Source organism: Dermochelys coriacea, chromosome 3, assembly GCF_009764565.3.
Source record: "Dermochelys coriacea isolate rDerCor1 chromosome 3, rDerCor1.pri.v4, whole genome shotgun sequence".
NCBI lineage: Eukaryota > Metazoa > Chordata > Testudines > Dermochelyidae > Dermochelys > Dermochelys coriacea.
Genome location: NC_050070.1, coordinates 102,227,328 through 102,247,408, shown reverse-complemented (window position 1 = coordinate 102,247,408; position 20,081 = coordinate 102,227,328). Strand labels below are relative to the sequence as shown.

The 20,081-nt window shown below is 41.1% G+C and overlaps 1 protein-coding gene across 1 annotated transcript in view; it reads left to right on the top strand.

Moving 5' to 3' along the window:
* Window positions 1–19,474, top strand: part of MOXD1 (monooxygenase DBH like 1) — an 82,416-nt gene extending 62,942 nt beyond the window's left edge. The window contains 4 exon segments of the mRNA XM_038396421.2: window positions 7,446–7,588; window positions 12,126–12,265; window positions 12,268–12,293; window positions 18,986–19,474. Coding sequence (XP_038252349.1) covers window positions 7,446–7,588; window positions 12,126–12,265; window positions 12,268–12,293; window positions 18,986–19,150 — 474 coding nt within the window. The 3' untranslated portion in view covers window positions 19,151–19,474.
* The last annotated feature ends 607 nt before the right edge of the window (window positions 19,475–20,081 follow it).

The following is a 20,081-nucleotide window of genomic DNA, read 5'->3' as shown; positions in this document are numbered from 1 at the left end:
CTCCAGGCAATACATAGATATTAGGCTACTGAATGATGATTTACCGTGACAAGTGAAATATATATATTTCAGTAGAAAGAGAAGTAAACAAAAAAATGAGAATTGCGTCTTTTACAAAGATGCCTTTAATTTGTGATGGATTGCCTATACCTTAGTTGAGCCATATCTACCATCCAAGCTTAGAAAGTAATGAGTCACTCTGTTTCCTATTCCTTGGTTATGCACTCTTAACTCAGAATTTAATAATTAATAATTATGTAATTATTTAATGATTAAACTGTGCTGTCTGGTACTAACATTCCTTTTGTGGTGAGAAAATAAATCATTAGACTGAACACTTCAATTTTATTTTGCACTCTATTCTTCTACCCTATTATGTCATAGAGCAAGATAGTAATAATTCATACCTGGAGCTATATGAAATGGAATGCTAGTATGGAATTACACAATTTGAATTTGTCTTAGCAAAACATGGCTTAAGGCTTTAAGACTAGAAGAACAGAAAATGTCAAATGGAAAAATTACTAAACCATTGTTAATCTTTGTACAGAATTGAATCTGTCAGCATCTTCTTGTTGTTTATCAGCTGTAGGCAACCAATCAGGATTAAATTATTCACCTAGGACATATTTTTAGGTTTGTCTTCATGTACCAGTTTTAGGACCAGTTCCTGTTTAACTCAGTCCCATGTGTACTTTCACTGAAGTCTAGGTACTCTTTTAAGTCTTTTCCATCTCTAGCTTCTGTGATTCCGTGAAATGAGTGGGAGTGCTTGCAAGCAGCATTTGACATTTAGTTATTCCAAGTAGATTTTGCTTGCTGCTCATTAGGAGAGCTGAGTTCAATTCCAGCTTTGATAGGGATTTCTTGTGTGACCTTCAGCAAGTCATTTGAAGTTAGATTGTGGTGTCCCTTACATGGCTGCATAGTGGAGAGGGAGGGAATAAGGCACACCCTGCCCTCCCTTGAACAGACAGGGTAAGGGCTGATCAGAATTGCATTGGATGAACTTTGGGTTCACAGAGGCTACTATCAAGACGGCCCCCGCAGTAGATATTGGCAGAAAAAGTACAGGAGGAAGGTAGATGGAACCATGGCTTCCTCCCCTTATACACTGGACAGCAGAGCTGGCTAGACAGGCTATAGGGGAGTGTCTTGCAGGCCTTAAAGAGGCATTGCTTATTTAGTTTTGTACTCCTCCTGAGAAAATAATAAAAGAAATTAAAAAAAAATAATACATTATTATTGTGCTCCCGGCTGCCACTTCAGTTCAACTGAGACTGAATGCCTTCTGATGGTCCCCCTGTGTGCCAAGCCATCAGTTCTGCACTATCCCAAGACAAAGCTGGGGCTAAATGCCACACTTGAATTACTGATCTCACTGTAACTCAATTCTGTCTGTGTCTGAAAATGAGGATAATACTACTACCCTACCTCACAGGGGAGTTTTAAGGATAGATCTTCAAATACTTGGAAGATGCTCAGATAGTACTGTAAAGGGGACCATATAGAGAGAGAGACTTTCAACAGTTCTTTTCAAATGTAGTAATGTCTTTTAAAATGGAAGTACAATTGGGTCCTTTATAATTTGAAGTTAGTGGTTGGATATGACAGTGCCACATGAGAGCATTTGCAATTTGGAGCAAATTCAAGTTGGAGTAAACCTAAACTAAGTGCTGGCAACTTCCATGTAAGTCTCTGGGCCATACTCTATGATGCAAAAGGTTACAGAAATAGTCTTCCTCTTCTCCCATCAATCAGGGTCAGTAGCTCTTGTTCTTTGTCTCCAGGTGCCCTTGTTGAGTGCCTCTTCCAAGCAGACACAAACTTTCTTCATGCCCTACTTCAGCATCTCAAACCACCCTTTTTTCCAGGTCTTCCTTGTGGTCTTTGTCCTGTGACTACTATAGTTCTTTTATTCTCTGGCCAACATATTCCACATCTTATTGTCTCACGTGACCCAACCCTCTCAGTCGATACTCTTTCTTTTCCATAAGGATGACTTCTTGCATCTTGGCTCATACTGATTTCAGCTCTTACACAGCGTCCATCTGCACATTCTCATTTCGGCTGTGTGAAGTAGGAGTTCTCCTCTCTTCCTTATTGGCCAGCATTCTGACTCGTACACCATGGCTGGCTTAATCATGATCTTACACACATTGCTTTTAGTTTGTGTCATATTCTTATTGCAGAGAGTTCCCATCAACTTCCTCCATTTACATCAAATGTTCTTCATGCGGCTCCTAACATCCACATCCCCATCATGGCTCAGCAATGAACCAAGGTATTTAAATGTTGCACAGCCTTTAACTTTTTTACCATCTAATTTTATTGTCTTCTTGTTGTGCCTCTTATTGAAGCATTACATGTATTCTATCTTTTGTCAGCTGATTCATAAACCATTTTCTTCTAATGCAGCCTCTTATAGTTCTAGATTCTTTTCTAATTCCTATTTATCTTTGTCATAAATATAAAGGGAATGGTAACAACCTTCCTGTATACAGTACTATAAAATCCCTCCTGGACAGAGACACGATATCCTTTTACCTGTAAAGAGTTAAGAAGCTCAGCTAACCTGGCTGGCACCTGATCAAAAGGACCAATAAGGGGACATGATACTTTCAAATCTTGGGGGTGGAGGAGGCTTTTGTCTATCTGTTCTGTGTGTTTGCCAGAGAGAGATCAAGAAAGGAAGCGTTCCAGCTCCATTAGAATTAGTAAGTACTATCAAGGAAATGCATTAGTTTACTTTTATTTTGGCTTGTTATTTTCTCTGTGCTGAGAGAAAGGTATATTCCTGGTTTTCTTTTTGTAATTTTGAAGTTTTTGCCCAGAGGGAAATCCTCTGTGTTTTAAATCTGATTGCCCTGTGAGAGTAGCTTCCCTTCTAATTTTACAGAAGTGCTTCTTTTTACCCTTTTTCTTTCTAATAAAGTTCTGTTTCTTTGAAGAGCCTGACTGATTTCTCTATTGTCCTAAGACCCAGAGGTTTGGGTCTGTGATCGCTTTGTAACCAATTGGTTAGGATATTATTCTCAAGCCTCCCCAGGAAAGGAAGTATAAGGGCTTTGGGGGATATTTTGGGGGAATAGGAACTCCAAGTGGTCCTTTCCCAGATTCTTTGTTAAATCACTTGGTGGTGGCAGCGTACCCTTCAAGGGCAAAGAATTTGTGCTTTGGGGAAATTTTACCCTAAGCTGGTAGAAATAAGCTTCGGGGGTCTTTCATGCGGGTCCCCACATCTGTACCCTAGAGTTCAAAGTGGGGAGAGAACCCTGACAATCTTAATGATGCAATATAATGTTATTGGTGAAAAGCATGCTCCATGGAGCCTCTCCTCTAGTCTTCCACATCAAGATGAGAGACAGAGGCCCTTCGGTTCTATCTGGCAAAGGGTTCCCTGTTCCCTGTCAGCAACTCCTATCAAGGCTGACAAACTCACTACCCTATTGTTGTCATAGTATCTATCCATAGAGTGTCATGTAAGATCTTAAATGAAAGCCAGGATCATGCTGGCCATTAATATAATTGTGGATAATATTTAAAAAGTTATGTCTATATACTGAATATGTCCTTTATATTTTGTATCAAGTTGATATTCCCCAGCAGAGATGAGATACTGATAAACATCTCTGGTCCGTCAGGAAATCAGTCTGTCTGTTGAAATGTAAATTGAGCATTGTTTCATTCACAATCACCAACCTGAGCTAAATGCAGATTTAACAAAAAGGAGAGAACAGTAGGGGGAAAAGACTTGTTTGGGGGTGCACTTAAAAGGTTTACTTGGACTATAATCTGGGGACAGGGATAACACCCTGTCATCCTGCACTTAAGGAATTAGCTGGGCAGCACAATTATATTTATGAAAATGGGATCCCAAGTTGACCTGTTGGAAATACTGGAGGGGAAACTGCTTTAGACAAGGAATTTAACCTGTTACAGATAAGTTTAGCCTCTAAGAAGCATGTTTTGTTTTATATAATCATTTCTGTTTCCATTATTATTACTCACTATCTCTTACACCTTAATCTTTAATGATAAACTTATGATTGTTTCGCTATATTTATATCTCCATTCTTTGGTGGTATAAAGGACCTTATCAATGAAGCTGTGTTTGTACTGTTTCCTTGAGAATAGCAGACCTGGTAATTACTGTGAGTGTTTAGTGACAGGGGCTGGACACTAGTGGGGTACACTTCAGAGGAGCTCAGGGACTGGAATACACCAAGTGTTAAGCTGCAAGGCAAAGTATGGGCTGGCAGAGCCCTGTGGAGATGTATGTGTGGGTAAAAGACTGGGGATGTCAGGGAGCTGACACCTTGTTTAGCAGAAATAGTCTGTTGGTATCCATTGGTCCATCAGCCCTCACAGAGAGCACCAATCACAACATGTCATTCATGTTGTTCTAGCCAGTCCTTCAGTCACCCACTGGCCAAGTTGTTAGTAGCACCGGATGCCTGATCGGCATAGCGCACCGCAACCCAGAACTCCTTAGTGATCTGCCAGCTTCAGCCTCCCAAGTAGCAGGGATTACAGGAGCACCACTGCGCCCATCCCCAGGGTGTCTGTTACAGACACAAAGAAGAAAGGGCTTAAGGCTGATCCTTGATGTAGACTTACCCTCACTGTAGCCACAGCTGCTTCCCACTACCATTGTGCTACCCTCATCCATGTCCATGATCGTCTGAAAATATATCTGTAGCAGACTGTGTGACTGTAGGCACCAGCATCACAATTCTTTAGGCACTCTGTCCTAACCCTTCTCTAAATCCACAAACACTAAGTGCAATTCTTTGCATTTCTCCCTGTTCTTCTGCAATATTTGGGTTGCAAACCACTGCATCCATGGCTGGCCTTCCTGGCATAAACCCAAATTGGTTGTCACTTATATGAGCTCGAGCTCCTCCCAAACTCTTTTCTTGGTAATTCCTTCCATTCATTTCATCATGTGACTCATTAACTTCATGGGGCTGTAATTACTACATTCTTTCACATCTCCTTTATGCTTGAAGACAGAGACTGATGTGCTCTTCTTCCACTCATTGGGCATTTTTCTAATACTGAGAATTAAGTTGAAAAAATTCATCATCATCACTACTTCTTCATGGCCTAATACTTTAAATGCCTCTTTTGGTACACCGTCTGATCCCACTGCCCTCCTACATTTCATCATCTTTAGTGCTGTCTGCATCTCCACCGTGATGATAGGTCTTGTGAGGTTGTTTGCGCATACTGTCCTCAACAGTTTCTTCGCATTCTCTTCATTGAGTAGTTTCTCATAAAACTGCTGCCAACTCCTAATGATTTCACTGCCTTCCACCAATACTTTTCCATTTTCATCTTTGACACACTTCTAAAGCTCCCAAGTCTTCTATGTTTCTTTGCCTAATCTTGGCTAATCTATATATTCCTTTTCCCCATCCTTTGTTAGAAGTCCTCTGTCTTGCATCTAAGGCTTTAAATGCTTGATGCTTAGCTTCTGCAACCATTCTTTTTACCGTTTTCTTGTATCCCTCATAACTTTGTTCCATTCTGACTTTATGCCATTGCTTATTCTTCTTTGGTGCCTCCTGCACATCACTGGACCACCACCACGTCTCCTTGCCATAAAATTTCCCTCTTTTTGTTTGGCCACAAGCAGCTTGTGCACTTTCTCTGTTATGTTTGGATATTTCCCCCCCAACCTTATTGGTATCATCACAGTATGTTTGGTCATTGTCCAGCCTCCGTGGAAACTCATCCTTAAATCTCAGACTAACTTTCCTATCCATAAGCCTCGATCAGTTTATCCTTTGTTCCTCAACTCATATTTTGTCCCCCATTATTCTTTTCACCCAGAGGTCCATTACATGCAGTCTATGTTGCTCCTCAATTTGCTCTCCCAGTCTCTCACGTTTTTTTAAATCCCTTCTTCTTGTCAGGAAGTAATCAATATGGGACCTGCTGGCACCACGCTTGTATGTAATTAAGTGCCCCTTCCTCTTTACAAAGTATATATTGGCAACCATAGGTGCTGACTCCATGGTTGCTCCAGGGCTGGAGCATCCATGGGGAAAAATGGTAGGTGCTGAGCACCCACTGGCAGCCCCCCTCCCCATCCCCCAGCGCCTCCCTCCTGCCAGTGGGCTCCGCCAATCAGCGCCTCCGCCTCCCTCTCTGTGCCTCCCACCACCATAATCAGCTATTTTGCGGCATGCAGGAGACTCTGGGGGGGGGAGACAGAAGGAGCAAGGATGTGGAGCACTTGTGGGAGGGCACAGAATGGGGCACGAAGAGGCGGGATGGGGGGCAGGAAGAGGTGGAGCAGGGGTGGGGACTTGGGGGAAGGGGTGGAGTCAGTGTGGGGCCTGGGTCAGAGCTGGGTGTTGAGCACCCCCAATCACATTGGAAAGTCGGCGCCTGTGTTGGCAACAATCAGGCCACAGACTCTGGCTATCTTTAAGATATCCTCTCCAACTTCAGTTCTTGTTCCAAATAATCAAGGACTCAGCTTGTGGTACTTCACTTATCACTTGATCTAGCGCTACCTGGAATTCTTCCTTCTCTGAATTGTACAACCAACCTGTGGTACATATCCACATATAACATTAAATATTTTTTCTCTGCTCACTGCTATTCTAACTTTCATCAGCAGGTCACTCTTCTTTAGTATGTCTAGGTACCTTCTCCTGTAATATTTCTGCTACCATTATTCCTACTCCATTCCTCTTTGCTACTGATTCATGATATATTATCTGGTAACCCTCACTGATGTTCATGGATTTCAACTCCTTCCATTTTGTTTCCTGTATTCAGGCAATACGCACTCTCTATTTCAACATCTTGATTACTTCTCTTGATTTTCTGGTAACAGAAATGGTATGGGAAGGAAAAGGAAGCAAGTGCTATGCTATAATGGTAGTTCCACTGACTTGGCATTCAATGGTTGAGTATAACAAGTGTGACTTACATATCAGTGAGTTAAAAGTGGTTAACAATGGGAAAAGCAACTATGGACGGGTGTTAATATAAAATACCCTCAGTTGCACTTGAATCATCCCCATTGCCAACTGGTGCAGCAGGGTTCATTGCACTCCAGTGTGAATTTACCTCACTTCCATCACACTTTGGAAAATGGTGTCAAAACAAGAGTTCATGAAAGACCTCAAAGGTGTAAAATAGCAGGAAGGTTATTCTAACTTCACTGTCAGTAACATACTGAAAGCTGCTTTTGCTGACATTTATTTTTGTATCTGATCAGAGCAATGAGTGGACTTTTAATGTATTTTGTTACAAAGGGACTACTGACTTTTGTTCCCTGATAACTGAATAGGCAGAGTAACCTTGCCATATTGGTCCATTATTTCTTTTCTCATATACAGTTCACTAGCTAACATATTAATTATCATCACTATCTTTTTCTGAGAAATCATAAACTTGTATTGCTAAAACATCTTCATCTTCAGGGGGGTCTGAGCACCAGAAATGAAATGTGCCTGTCTTACCTACTGTACTACCCGAGAATCAATCTTACCCGATGTGCAAGTATTCCAGACATAATGGAGCAACTCCAGTTTATTGGAGTGAAGGAAATATATAGACCAGTCAGGTAAGCAGGGGAAATATAACAGGGTGTGCACCTTGTATTCATTCATTAATTTATTTTGGTCTGTGGGATTATTGCACACACACATGATTTTTTTTAACCCCTTGTAATAACATAGTATGTTGTTTCATCTCGTATCACTGGCACTACTTGAATTAAACACAAGAAATGCTACTAAGTGTTTCCAGCATCTGATGTCTCATGATTGTTGCACTTCTTCTACAGTATGTTTAGAGTAGAAAAAATCACACATTGCTGACCATGCTTGTCAGTCATGAGGCACCTCCTCCACTGATATTGAAAAAGGTTTGATGGGTAGTGTAGACAGAACAAAATCATTTTCAGTGTCATTACAAAAAGCCTAATGGAACCACGTTACACTTAATTCAATGGTAAGGTCAGTTATCACTAGCAGGTAAAATGTTTTCAACATTTGCTGAGAAGGGGTTGAGGGTCTCCTTTTGCTGACAACCATTAAAACCCAGGTCATTTTCACAGTGTTTAGGGGCCCTAGTGCAAGGCATTGGGGACCTGATCGTCCTCGGATTAAATCAGAAGTCCAATTAAACTGAAGTCAGTTGAGTTACATTGACAGAGAGGAGAATCAGGCCTTAGAACTGCTGCTAGCATCCAAAAGCTAAGAACAATTTGGAAATAATGGCAAGTAAGGATGATGATGGAAAAGATAATAAGGTAGAAAGGTGATAGAACAGGATAGTGGCGCATAGCAGGGGATAAAATGGAGATGGAAAGAGATGTGGAGAGAAGGTAGAGGCTCAGGAGGGCAGGACAGTAGCAAGTAGTAAGAGGAAGTGCAGGGGAAGCAGTAATGAAAAGGGTAGAGGAAAAGAGATTAAAGGCAGCAGGAAGAGAATGAAACAAAACAGCAAACAGGAGAGGTAGAAACAAAAAAAGCAATATTTTTTTTATCCTTGTAGAGAAAGTGCCTCTTGAGAGAATCTGCCAAGTGGCACTAGAACAGCCCAGTCAGGGATTAAGAAGTTTAGGAGCAAAAGGAGGAGACAAATCAAGTGATGCAAGACAAAATATTGCTTCCAAGAATCTTGTCTTTTGTCACTGGTGTACATTGTTCCTCTTCAAACCATTTCTGAAATGAAACTTGGTTGGGTTGATGCATATACTGTGCCTTGATTTACCAAAATGCACACTTAGTGTTGCAAAGCAAAAATGTTTGTAGGAAAAAAAATAGAGATAAAAAAAAGAAAAAAGGAAAGAAAAGGTTATTTTTTGTCAAGTTGCCAATAACGTTTTCCCTAAGCAACAATTTGTTACTGTTATACTGTTACGTACACCACCACCACCACCACATTGAAGCTGCTGGAAGTAGTAGTTGCCTTCAATTCAGGCTAAATAAGGGAACATCTAAATGCCCCTTTAGTGACATTTGAAGCAATGGAAAATCACCACCCAAAATCTAGACCGCATGCAAATCTGGGCAGTGGCTGAACCATGCAGCGCAAGGAGTTTCCTGGGTGTCTGATAACAAATGCAGGGACGGAGGATTGATTTGATTAGAACTGTGTGGTGGGACTATGGGGTGAGAAGCAGCAGAAACACCAGAGAAGCGAGCAGAGAAACAGCAGACAGCCGAGGAGAAAGCAAGAACAACCACTGGGACTATAGCCCTGAGACAAAGCCTAGAAAGCAGGGCCGTGTCCTTACCCATACGCAAAGTACGCAGCTGCGTAGGGGGTGCCCTGCGCAGCTGCTTGCTGCTCCAGCCCCTGCTCCGGCTCTTTTCCAGGACCTCTGCCCCGCCCCACCTCTTCCTGCCCCTGCTCCACCCCAGCCCTGCCTCCACTCCCCTGAGCTCTGCACTCACTGGCGGCGGGAAGTGCAGAGACCCGGCTCCAGCCCTGCTGCCGGTGAGTGCTGGGGGACGGTTCTCTCCTGCCTCCCAAGCCAGCCCCGCCCACTGCAGGCCTGCCCTCCCCCCACTCCTGCCCACAGAGGCCTAGGGCCCCACACTCCCCCTCCCCCGTGGGGGGGGGGCTGTGTAGGGCCCCAGAATACCTAGGGACGGCCCTGCTAGAGAGACAGCTTTTTGGGTAAAGTGTTGGCTAAAAGAGGCTTGTAACAGACAGCAAAGAAACTGTTTCCTGGTGTTTGATTCCTATTGTGTTCAGGGAAACAAGCCTCTGCATATATTCTGTGTAAATAAACAAGGATTGAACCAAAGAAATACCTGGCGTGAACTGAAATCAGTCTCTCCTCCTAACAGAAACAACCTGCAAGGCCCTACATATTGGCTGCTCAGGTCAAAAGGGGTAACCTTGTTTTATTGTCAGTTCTAACCACTTTGGTGCTCTACAGATATTCAGCACACCCTCATAAAAGTGTCACCTTTTAGTAACTAAGGACCTCTGTCAAACATCCTGACATTCCATGGGGTACTCAGCTGGAATGTGTGTGTTGGGGGGGGGTAAACCACTGGTTCCATGAATTTGCAGTGGGTGTGGCACTCGTAAGGTTAAATGATGTATTGTGGTTTGGCCATTAAGATGGCAGGGCCCTTACTGGCTTCACTATGATTGTATCAGAGAAAACAAAAGTTTCACAACATATTGTTAGTTTTGGGAAGAAATTCTCTATAAACAGCCATTCATCATCATGACTAAACTTCTACATTACTTTTAAACTGAAATAAAAATAGCTATTTTTAAAAATCCCATTGGACCTGACTCCTACAGCTTTTGATTTCAGTGGGACAACTTGCAAGATAAAGAATTTTTCTCTAGGAATAAGGTAATTATTCCAGAAATTAAAGTTATAATATGTTTTCCAGCACAACACAACTTTTAGATTTTGGTAATTAAAGAAGAGGGAAGGAAGGTTCCTAGAATTACTATGAATAGATTTTTAAAAATTAATCAACAGGTATTTTTAACATTTAAACATTCCTTGTGATGTTGTGAATCCGAAAAGTAAAATTGAAGGTCAGAAATTGAAAGTGATTATAAACCAAAAGTGAGAATGGTCCAGTCTAGTTACGCTGCTCAAGTTGAGTGAACTACAGAAAAATAATCAAATAATGAAATGGTAAAAAGTAAATTTCCATTATTAAAAAATAGTTCCAATAACCTAAAATACAGGTAAGGATTTTAAAATATGATTAATAACCCAACAGTGTCCTATTAACTATTAACTATTAACAGTGTCTCAGCACCAGGGATAGTATCCCTTTAAAGAAGGCTAAAGTTATAGAAAAGGTTTTCCTTATGCCTACCTTTTAGTTCCTTATACCCTGTCTCTCTCTTCCTTAGAAGAGTCACAGAAGATCCAGTTTGACTGGGCCAAATTTTCTATCCCACTGTATCACCTTTGCATATCTCAGACTGGTGCACAGAGGACAGAATCAGGCCCTTTTCTTCTGTGGGGGGATCCCCCTGGCATGGAAGAGTCCTCATGGAAAAGAAGCCCTTGAGGAATTCCACCAGGATTTCAATAATTTCAAGAGGGCATAGAGCCAGCATAGCAAACTTCTGCACCATCCTTTCCCACAGTCCCACAGGAGCAGAGTGTGTGCTGGGGGTCTTCTTGGAACATATCAGGAGCAGGGAGGGAAAAGTGTCTAGAACATGCTGTGCTCTGACTGTCCTCATTTGGGCCCTTTGGCACATGTTAGATCAGCCCCCATGCCGCTCTAACTTCCTCCGAGGCTGGGAATAGGATGAGAATCATAACTAAGTTTCTGACAGCACACATCCTCTTCTCCTCTGTGCCAAGTGTCTGCTCCATGCAGCAGAAAATGTGACCCATTGTCTTTTGAGAAATTAAGAGGGGAAAGATTTGCACTGGATTTGTTTTCTCCTTTTTTCAGTTTGTAGATATTTTATCTAGAACCTGTGGTGATTTTCTTTTTGTTTTTTACTTTAGAAAAATTCCTTCCCTTTACCAAAGCCTGATGGGGCAGATCCTCAACTGCTATAAACTGTCATAGCTCTATTGAAGTCAATGGAGCTATGAGAATTTACATTATCTGAGGATCTGTTTCCACATGTCTACAGGTAACCTAATACAGTGAATACAGTAGTGGTGTATCATGACTTCTGTTTAAAAGTTGACCTTTTTTAAGTCCTCTAAAAATCCACATTCTTAATCAGATTCCTTTGAAATTTGGTGTACCTGAGGAGGATGCAGAGTAAGATTAATGACCCAAATTAGGGGTCAAAGCTAGGAGACTGCAGAGATGTAAGATCTGAAAAAAACAGCCATTCTTCAAAAAGTTTCTAGGTGTTTTTTGTTGCCTAGAACTAGAGATAAAACTGTTGATGTGATGCAGGACAACATAGTCTCAATCTGTCGAGTTTAACCAATGTAGTGCATGGCACCCACTAAATCTTTGGGGACCCAAATTGAGATGGTCACATTTAAATTGAGTATTAGTCACATTTAAAATTAAATAAAAATAATGATAGCACAAAAGGTTAATAATCAATTTGCTTTTGTAAAAAGGGTATTGTATATACCTTTGCTTATGAATGTTAATAACTTAGTGGGGAATTTTTCTTTTATTCAGGACATGGCCTTTCATTATCAAGAGTCCAAAGCAATATAAAAATCTCTCTTTCATGGATGCGATGAACAAGTTTAAATGGTCCAGATCAGCAGGTCTCTCCTACAATGAGCTTGTTCTTAGACTGCCAGTGAATGTGAGATGCTCAAGACTGACAATGCAGAATGGTCGGTAAGTCTAATCCTGCATTAGCTAACCAAGTGCTATCGAAGACGTAACAATACTATGAATACAATGGGGTCCTCTCTGATTGAAGCATATGGGAGTTACTGTGCTTGAATTGATGGGGAATATGAAGTTGGTTAAATACCTTTCCCCCCACTTCTCATGGCTGTTGAAAAACAGTTGAAAAAGTTTGGAAAAGTTGGAATATACTATCTCTATTTTCCTTTCTTGAGCACTGACAGGATATTAAATGACTGAAAAATCGAGACCCTAGTCAGTACATGGAATTAGTAATAGAATAAGGAGCCTTTCATCACTTCTGGGCCATAGGTTATGGAGTCTACATCTCTCACCTTAGGAGTTGGTCTTCTAGCTCAGTGATGAGGTGTGTTAGTAGGCCAGAGAAGGGAAATTCACATTGTTTGCCATATTTTCTCTGTGTCCGGTTGCAGATTTCAGTCTCCAAGGATGTTCCTTTCTGATTCTCCCTGAGCACTAAATTCACTTTGAAATGTAAAGTAAAAAGTAATCCTCCACTGAGTTAACAGCAGCTCTAAATGACTATTGATATTTTAACAGTCCCTCTGGGAAAAAAAGGAATGGCATGGCTCCTGAACTTGCATTGACAAAGCACCATTAGAACACCAATGTAGCATCAGTGGAGGAGACATTGAAAAAATAAATGTGCTTTGACACTCTGTTGCATATTTGACTCCATTATAAACAGATTCATGCATCAATTCTTCTTTGTATCTGAGCTCTGCTGAGCATGAGAAGGGAGTGCATCATGGACCCAGTTATGTGCTTGATTCTGTGCTTATCCAGCATGGGCATGAGTTAGAGAAGCCTAGATGCAGTTCTGTGTCATTGGTGATATGATCTGTAAGCACACAGTTGTCAGTGGTGGATTGGCAAAGCAGTGCTCTCGCCCCAACCCTGAATAGCTCCCTCCATCTCCCACACCAATAAGAGTGGGGACAACTGGCATAGGAGATTTATGCCTTTGGGGGAGTTTCCATCCTCCAGGGGAAATCTCTACTCACTAAAATCCAACCCCCTAATACCTCCTGAGAGTTTCAAAAGGGCAGGAGTATAATGCAGAATCTGTCCCTAGAATTCTTAAAGTTGTCACATTCATACATTATAAGAGAATCTAACATTGATCAGATTGGCATGTCTTTGGGATGGAACTGAAATAATTCATGGTTCACTATCAGTAGAGCTCTAACTATGCATAGTATGATATTACTAGAACTATGAGACACCTTCATTGAAATTGTATAGTGTGTGAGAGATTTTTATGAGATGTCTGTAAAATAGTTCTGATTTCATCCGAATGTTTGCTGCACTACTGAAATTCTATGAAAAGTAATCACCCCCCTCTGTTCCTCAGATGTTCTTGTTAACTGCTGGAAATAGCCTCCCTTGCTTGTCACCATGAAAGGTTTTCCTCCTTCCCCCCACCCCCCCCCCGCTGCTGGTGATGGCTCATCTTAAGTGATCACTCTCCTTACAGTGTGTATGATAAAACCCATTGTTTCATGTTCTCTGTGTGTGTGTATATAAATCTCCCCTCTGTATTCTCCACCAAATGCATCCGATGAAGTGAGCTGTAGCTCACGAAAGCTATGCTCAAATAAATTTGTTAGTCTCTAAGGTGCCACAAGTACTCCTTTTCTTTTTGCAGACACTACATGCCAAAATGTTCACTGTTCATGGTTTAAATAGCTTGGTTGCTTTAATTTACTTAAAACAATAGTAAACACAAAATGCACAGCCAAAATAATTTCATTATTATTTTTGGGGGGTTCTAGCAAAGAGGCTGAAATCATATATGGAAATTATATCAGATATGGGAGGATTTTCTATTTTCTCTACTCTTCACTTATTGGATAGCAATATTTGCAGCATTACAGACCCAAGTCAGTATGATCCAGTAAGATCTGAGGGTGATTGACTCTGTATTTTTATCATTAGTTTCTTTTTTCACCAAGTTACATCCATTAAAGCTAAGAGCAGGATTTTCTTTCTTTCTTTCTTTCTTTCTTTCTCTTCTTCTTTCTTTCTTTCTTTCTTTCTTTCTTTCTTTCTTTTCCATAACCAGTATTGCCGTTACCTTCATCTTGTTGAAGGATGGTTAAGAGCTCCATACTGGGTCCGACAATGGTCCATCTGCTCCCAGATTGTCTCCTACAGTGAACCCATACCCTGAACTTCATGGTGAGTGTACAGAACAGGGCAGCTGGAGTGATCCATCCCTTTCTTCCTCTCCTGGCTCTGGTATGTGAGAGGTTTATGGTCTCCCCAGGCATGGTGCTGCAGCCATGCCCATCTTGGTTAATAGCCATTTAACATCTCTAGTTCTTTTTTGAATCCAGTTATACTTTGGCCATCTCAACATTGCATGGCAGTGAGTCCACAGGTTAATTGTGACGTGTGGGAAAAAAATACTTCCTCTTGTTTATATTAAACATGCTGCATATTAATTTCATTGGGTAACCCCTGGTTTTTGTATTGTGGGAAAAGATAAATAACACTTCTCTGTTCACTTTTCCACACCATTCATGATTTTATATCATATCCCCCCTTAATCATCTATTTTCTAAGATGAAGAGCCCTAATCTTTTTAGTTTCTCCTCATATGGAGCCATTCCATACCCTTGATCATAGAAGTGTAAGACTGGAAGAGATCTCAATATGTCATCTAATCCAGTCCCTTGAATTCAAGGCAGGGCTAAGTAATAACTAGACCATTCCTGACTGGTGGTTGTCTAACCTGTTCTTAAAAACCTCCCAACCTACATAGGCAATTGTTCCATTGCTTAACTGCCCTGAACAGTTAGGAAGTTAGGTCAAGTTTTTCCTAATGTCCAAACCTAAACCTCCCTTACAACAATTTAACCATTGCTTCTTATCCTATCCTCAGAAGTTAAAGAGAACAGTTTTTCACCTCCTCCTTATAACAATCTTTAATGTATACCTCTACCCTGATATAACACTGTCCTCGGGGAGCCAAAAAATTTTACCGCTATATAGGTGAAACCATGTTAGATTGGACTTGCTTTGATCCACCGGCATGCGCAGCCTCCGCCCCCCCTCCCCTGGAGCACTGCTTTACCGCATTATATCCAAATTCATGTTATATCAGGTCGCGTTATATCAGGATAGAGCTGTACTTGAAAATTGTTATGTCCCCACCTCCAGCCTTCTGTTCTCCAGACTAAACAAACCCAGTGTTTTTAATCTTCCTCATAGGTCCTGTTTTCTAGCCCTTTAAATCATTTTTGTTGCTCTCCTCTGGACGTTCTCCAATTTGTCCACATCTTTCCTAACTGGTTTCAGAGTAGCAGCCGTGTTAGTCTGTATTCGCAAAAAGAAAAGGAGTACTTGTGGCACCTTAGAGACTAACAAATTCTTTTTGAGATGGAGTGACCAGAAACTGGACACAGTATTAAGGTGTTGGTGTGTACTATGGATTTATATAGTTGCATTATGATATTTTCTATCTTATTTTCTATTCCCCTGCCTAATTGTTCCTAATGTTCTGTTAGCCTTTTTGACTACTGCTGATCATTGAGCTGAAGTTGTCAGAGAACTATCCATGATGACACCAAGATCTCTTTCTTGAGTGGTAACAGCTAATTTAATACCCATCATTATATATGTATAGTTGGGATTGTGTTTGTCCAGTGTGCATTACTTTGCACTTATCAGTGTTGAATTTCATCTGCTTTTTTTTTGCCTGGTCACCCAGTTTGTGAAATTCCCCTGTAACTCTTCATAGTCATCTTGGATTTAACTGTCTTGAATAATTTTGTATCATTTACAAACTTTTTTTAATTGTTTGCTCCCTTTTCCAGATCATTAAATAATTCGTTGAACAGCACAGGTCCTGGTACAGATCCTTGAGGGAGCCTGCTGTTTACCTTTTCTCTATTGTGAAAACTGACCATTTGTTCCTACCCATTGTTTCCTATCTTTCATCCAGATACTGATCCATGAGAGGATCTTCCTGTTATTCCTTGACACTTAGTTTCATCAAGAGCTTTGTCAAAGACTTTCTGAAAATCCAACTATATTGTATCCACTGGATCACCCATATCCATATACTCATTGACTCCCTAAAAAATTCTAATAGATTGGTGAAGCATGATTCCCTTTACAAAAGACTCTTTCCCACAAATCATGTTATCTATGTGCCTGATCATTCTGTTCTTTATGATAGTTTCTACCAATTTCCCAGTATTGAAGTTAGGCTTATCAGCCAGTAATTGGCAGAATTGTGTATGGAGCCTTTTTAAAAAAACATAGTACTTACAGTCCAGTCACGTGGTACGAGGCTCATTTCAGCAATAGGTTACATACTACAGTAGTAGTTCTGCAATTTTATATTGAGTTCCTTCAGAACCTTAGGTGAATGCCATCTGCTCCTGGTGACTTCTTATGGTTTAATTTATCAATTTGTTCTAAAACCTCTTCTATTGGCTCATCAATATGGGACAGTACTTCAGATTTCTCGCTCAAACAGGGTAGCTCTGATGTGGATATCTCCCCACATCCTCTGCAATGTAGACTGATGAAAAGAATTCTTTTAGCTTCCCTGCAAAGGCCTTGTCTTCCTTGAGTGCACCTTTAACACCCTGGTCCAGAGGGCCCCACTGCTTGTTTGGAAGGCTTCACATTTGATATACTTACAAAAATTCTTACTATTAATTTTTGCATCTTTAGCAAGTTGCTTCTTAAATTCTTTCTTGGCCTGCCTTATTTTACTTTTACTCTTCACTTTCCAGAGTTTGTGCATCTATCCTATTATCCCTATTAGAAGGATTTGATTCCTGAATTTTAAATGATGCCTTTTTCCCCTCTAACAATCTCCATTACTCTGCTGTTAAGCAATGATGGCATTCTTTTGGTCCTCTTGTCTTTTCTGATTTGGGCTATACATTTAGTATAAGCCTCTATTATGGTGTTTTTAAATACTCCCATGCTGCTTGCAGACATTTCACCCTTGTGACAGCTCCTTTTGGTTTCTGTCTAACAAGCATCCTCATTTTTGTATAGTCCCCTTTTAAAGTTAAATGTTACTATGGTGGGGGTTGGGGTGGTTTTTTGGCATTATCCTCCCTACAACTATGTTGAATTTATATTATGATCCCCTTTACTGAGCAGTTTAGCTATAGTTTCCTCTTGAACCAGATCCTGTGCGCCATTTAGGTCTAAATCAACAGATTCCTTAATCCTGATGAGAGCTGAATGGCCAAGAGGTCAGTGATCTATACAAGAAAGGAAGAAAATCTTAATGCCGAGGGTGTTAATTGAAAATATTTAATCCCTCTTTAGGGTTGTCATCTCAATCTGTCTTAATTTTAAACGTTGTGTTTATTAAGATTAAGTGACTGTTTATTTCCAGTATTCTAAGGAGAGAGCAACTTCAAAACCAGCCCATCAAGCCACAAGCCCATCTATTGCATTTCCAAAGGCTAAAAAACGTGTGTCCTAAGCTGCTGGAGTCTCATTTTTCATGGAACTCCTTTATTTATCTCAAACATATCCATGTTTGTTTTTAATTCAAGTTGTTGCTCATCTTAATAGGAGTCCACTGCAGGAAACACACAACCAGTGTACACCATCCCACTCTTATGTCAAAGCAGAGGCAGACGGGGGTTGTGGGAGCTGCATCATAATGACATTGAGGTGACAAGGAGGACTCTTTGAAGATTATACTCCATCATCTTTATTGTGTGCAATAGTCCCTTCCATTTCACTCTTTGAGGGGGATGTGCAGAGGAAACTGCAAGTGAGGACAGCATGAAAGCTGCTGCTCCTGAAGAAACCATGAGCTAGAGCCCTAAGGGGACTTAGGCACCTAAAGCCCAGTTTTAAGGACCACTGCCAATCTACAAAGCCCCCATTCAGCTGCCACCTTACTCTGTAGGTGCCTAAACTCATTTTGTGCCTAAATTTTTTGTTTTGGAAGTTCCCAAGATACCTAAGTTCTGCCTCTGGGCACACGCACAGCTGCTCACTCAAGGCACTATCTTCCACCTGAGCCCCAATTTGATCCACGAATCAGTGAAAGATCGACATCCTTCTGCCTATAGGACCCAATCCAGTAGGCATGCTCAGAGGCTATCTAGCGCTATACAAAACAGTCGGGGGGGGGAGGAGGGGTAGTCGTAAAGGAGGCCCCTCCCTCATCACCGTTAGCCCTGTGATTAGGGTGCTCACCTAGGATGTGGGAGATGCCCAGTACAAGTGCCCCCTTTGCCCAATGAGAAGAAGGGGTTTAAACTGGGATCTGCCGTCTCTCAGGTGAGTGCTTTAACCATTGGGCTACATGGAGAGACTCTTATTCTTTCTCTGGCCCAATTAGTATGTAATTAAAGTGGAACAACTTCAACAGGAGAGATTGAGAAAGCCCTACATCAGAATATCTCTACTCCCAGCCCTTCTGTGTGGAGTTGCCCTTAATGGACTGACTGCAAAGGAGCAATGCTGATTTATGCCAGCTGAGAATCTGGTCCAGAATATATTGATGTGTGATTGAGTTTGACAACTACAGAGGCGGAGGCACTACCGCAATATAAATATTAAATAATAATGTTTCTGAATGAAACATTGGATTACTTAATGAAATAGAAACTACCCATCTTTTATAAGATAAAAAATCTGATCATTTTCAATTTTTTTAATTGTAGATCCAAGGCATGACAGCTATACCTCCTGAAATTGAGAGACCATACAGGACAGAGCCAATAATATGTATCTCATCTTCCTATTTACATTGCAATCTATTCCTTAACCTGTTGTTCAGTGCATGTGTCACAGTCAGTACCCTTAGGAACAGTTGGCCCTTTGTATAATAATTTAATTATTTTCATGTATGTTCTGTATGCCATGCAACTTCAGATATGTTTGCACTGTTGCTATTGTAGATCTATTTTTTTACATATTAATAAACCAAATTTACTAGTTCAAAATAAAACGTTTACTTCTTCTGAAAACTCTGTTTATTTTGTTTTTTAATGTACATTATGTGTAAAGAACAGTAGGTACACTGCTACGTCACATTATCAAAATTGTTTCCCCTACAGTTTTGTTACAGCTTATCCTGGCTTTTCACACAGTGTTTCTAGAAACAGCTCTGTATCCAGATAAAATTAATAAACTAAAATTTAAGTAGTTCACCTTAATCAACATGGAGTGTGCTGTATTATTTTGTCTTGGTTCTTGAGACTGATGTAGGGCTTGATCCTGCAAACGCTTATGTACCTGAGTAACTATACACACCTTGGGCTGGCTCTCCCCCTGCTGTGGTAAAATTCCCAAGAGAGGGCTTTTGGGGAAGGAATTTCGGTGGGAAATCCCCTGCCGATTCTCTCCATCATAGTCCCTTTGAGGGGAGGTAGGGTTCATGGTTTGTCCTCCATGGAAAATGGTGCGGGGCAGAACCCCAGGGATCATTGTAGAGGCAAGAACTATCCATGCAGAGACACTTTGTCTTTGCATGGGCTCTGGCCCCAGGAACCCTCCCACCCAGCTTCCGGGCAATGGGGTGTAGTTTCTCCTCAGAGGTGTAGAACAAGCTGCCTCTCTGAGCTTGCTAATCAGAGTGGCTTTTCCCTGCCACCATGGATTGGGTCCTGAGTTCTTTGTTGCAATGTCTGGTGCCTCCACCTAAGGTGACTCTTCTCTGTGCCTGGGACACAAGGAGTGCTGTTTCAGGGAAACGACTAAGGGATATCTGCACTAAACTTGTTTTCTAACTGATTGGGAGCTTCTGGAATGAATCAC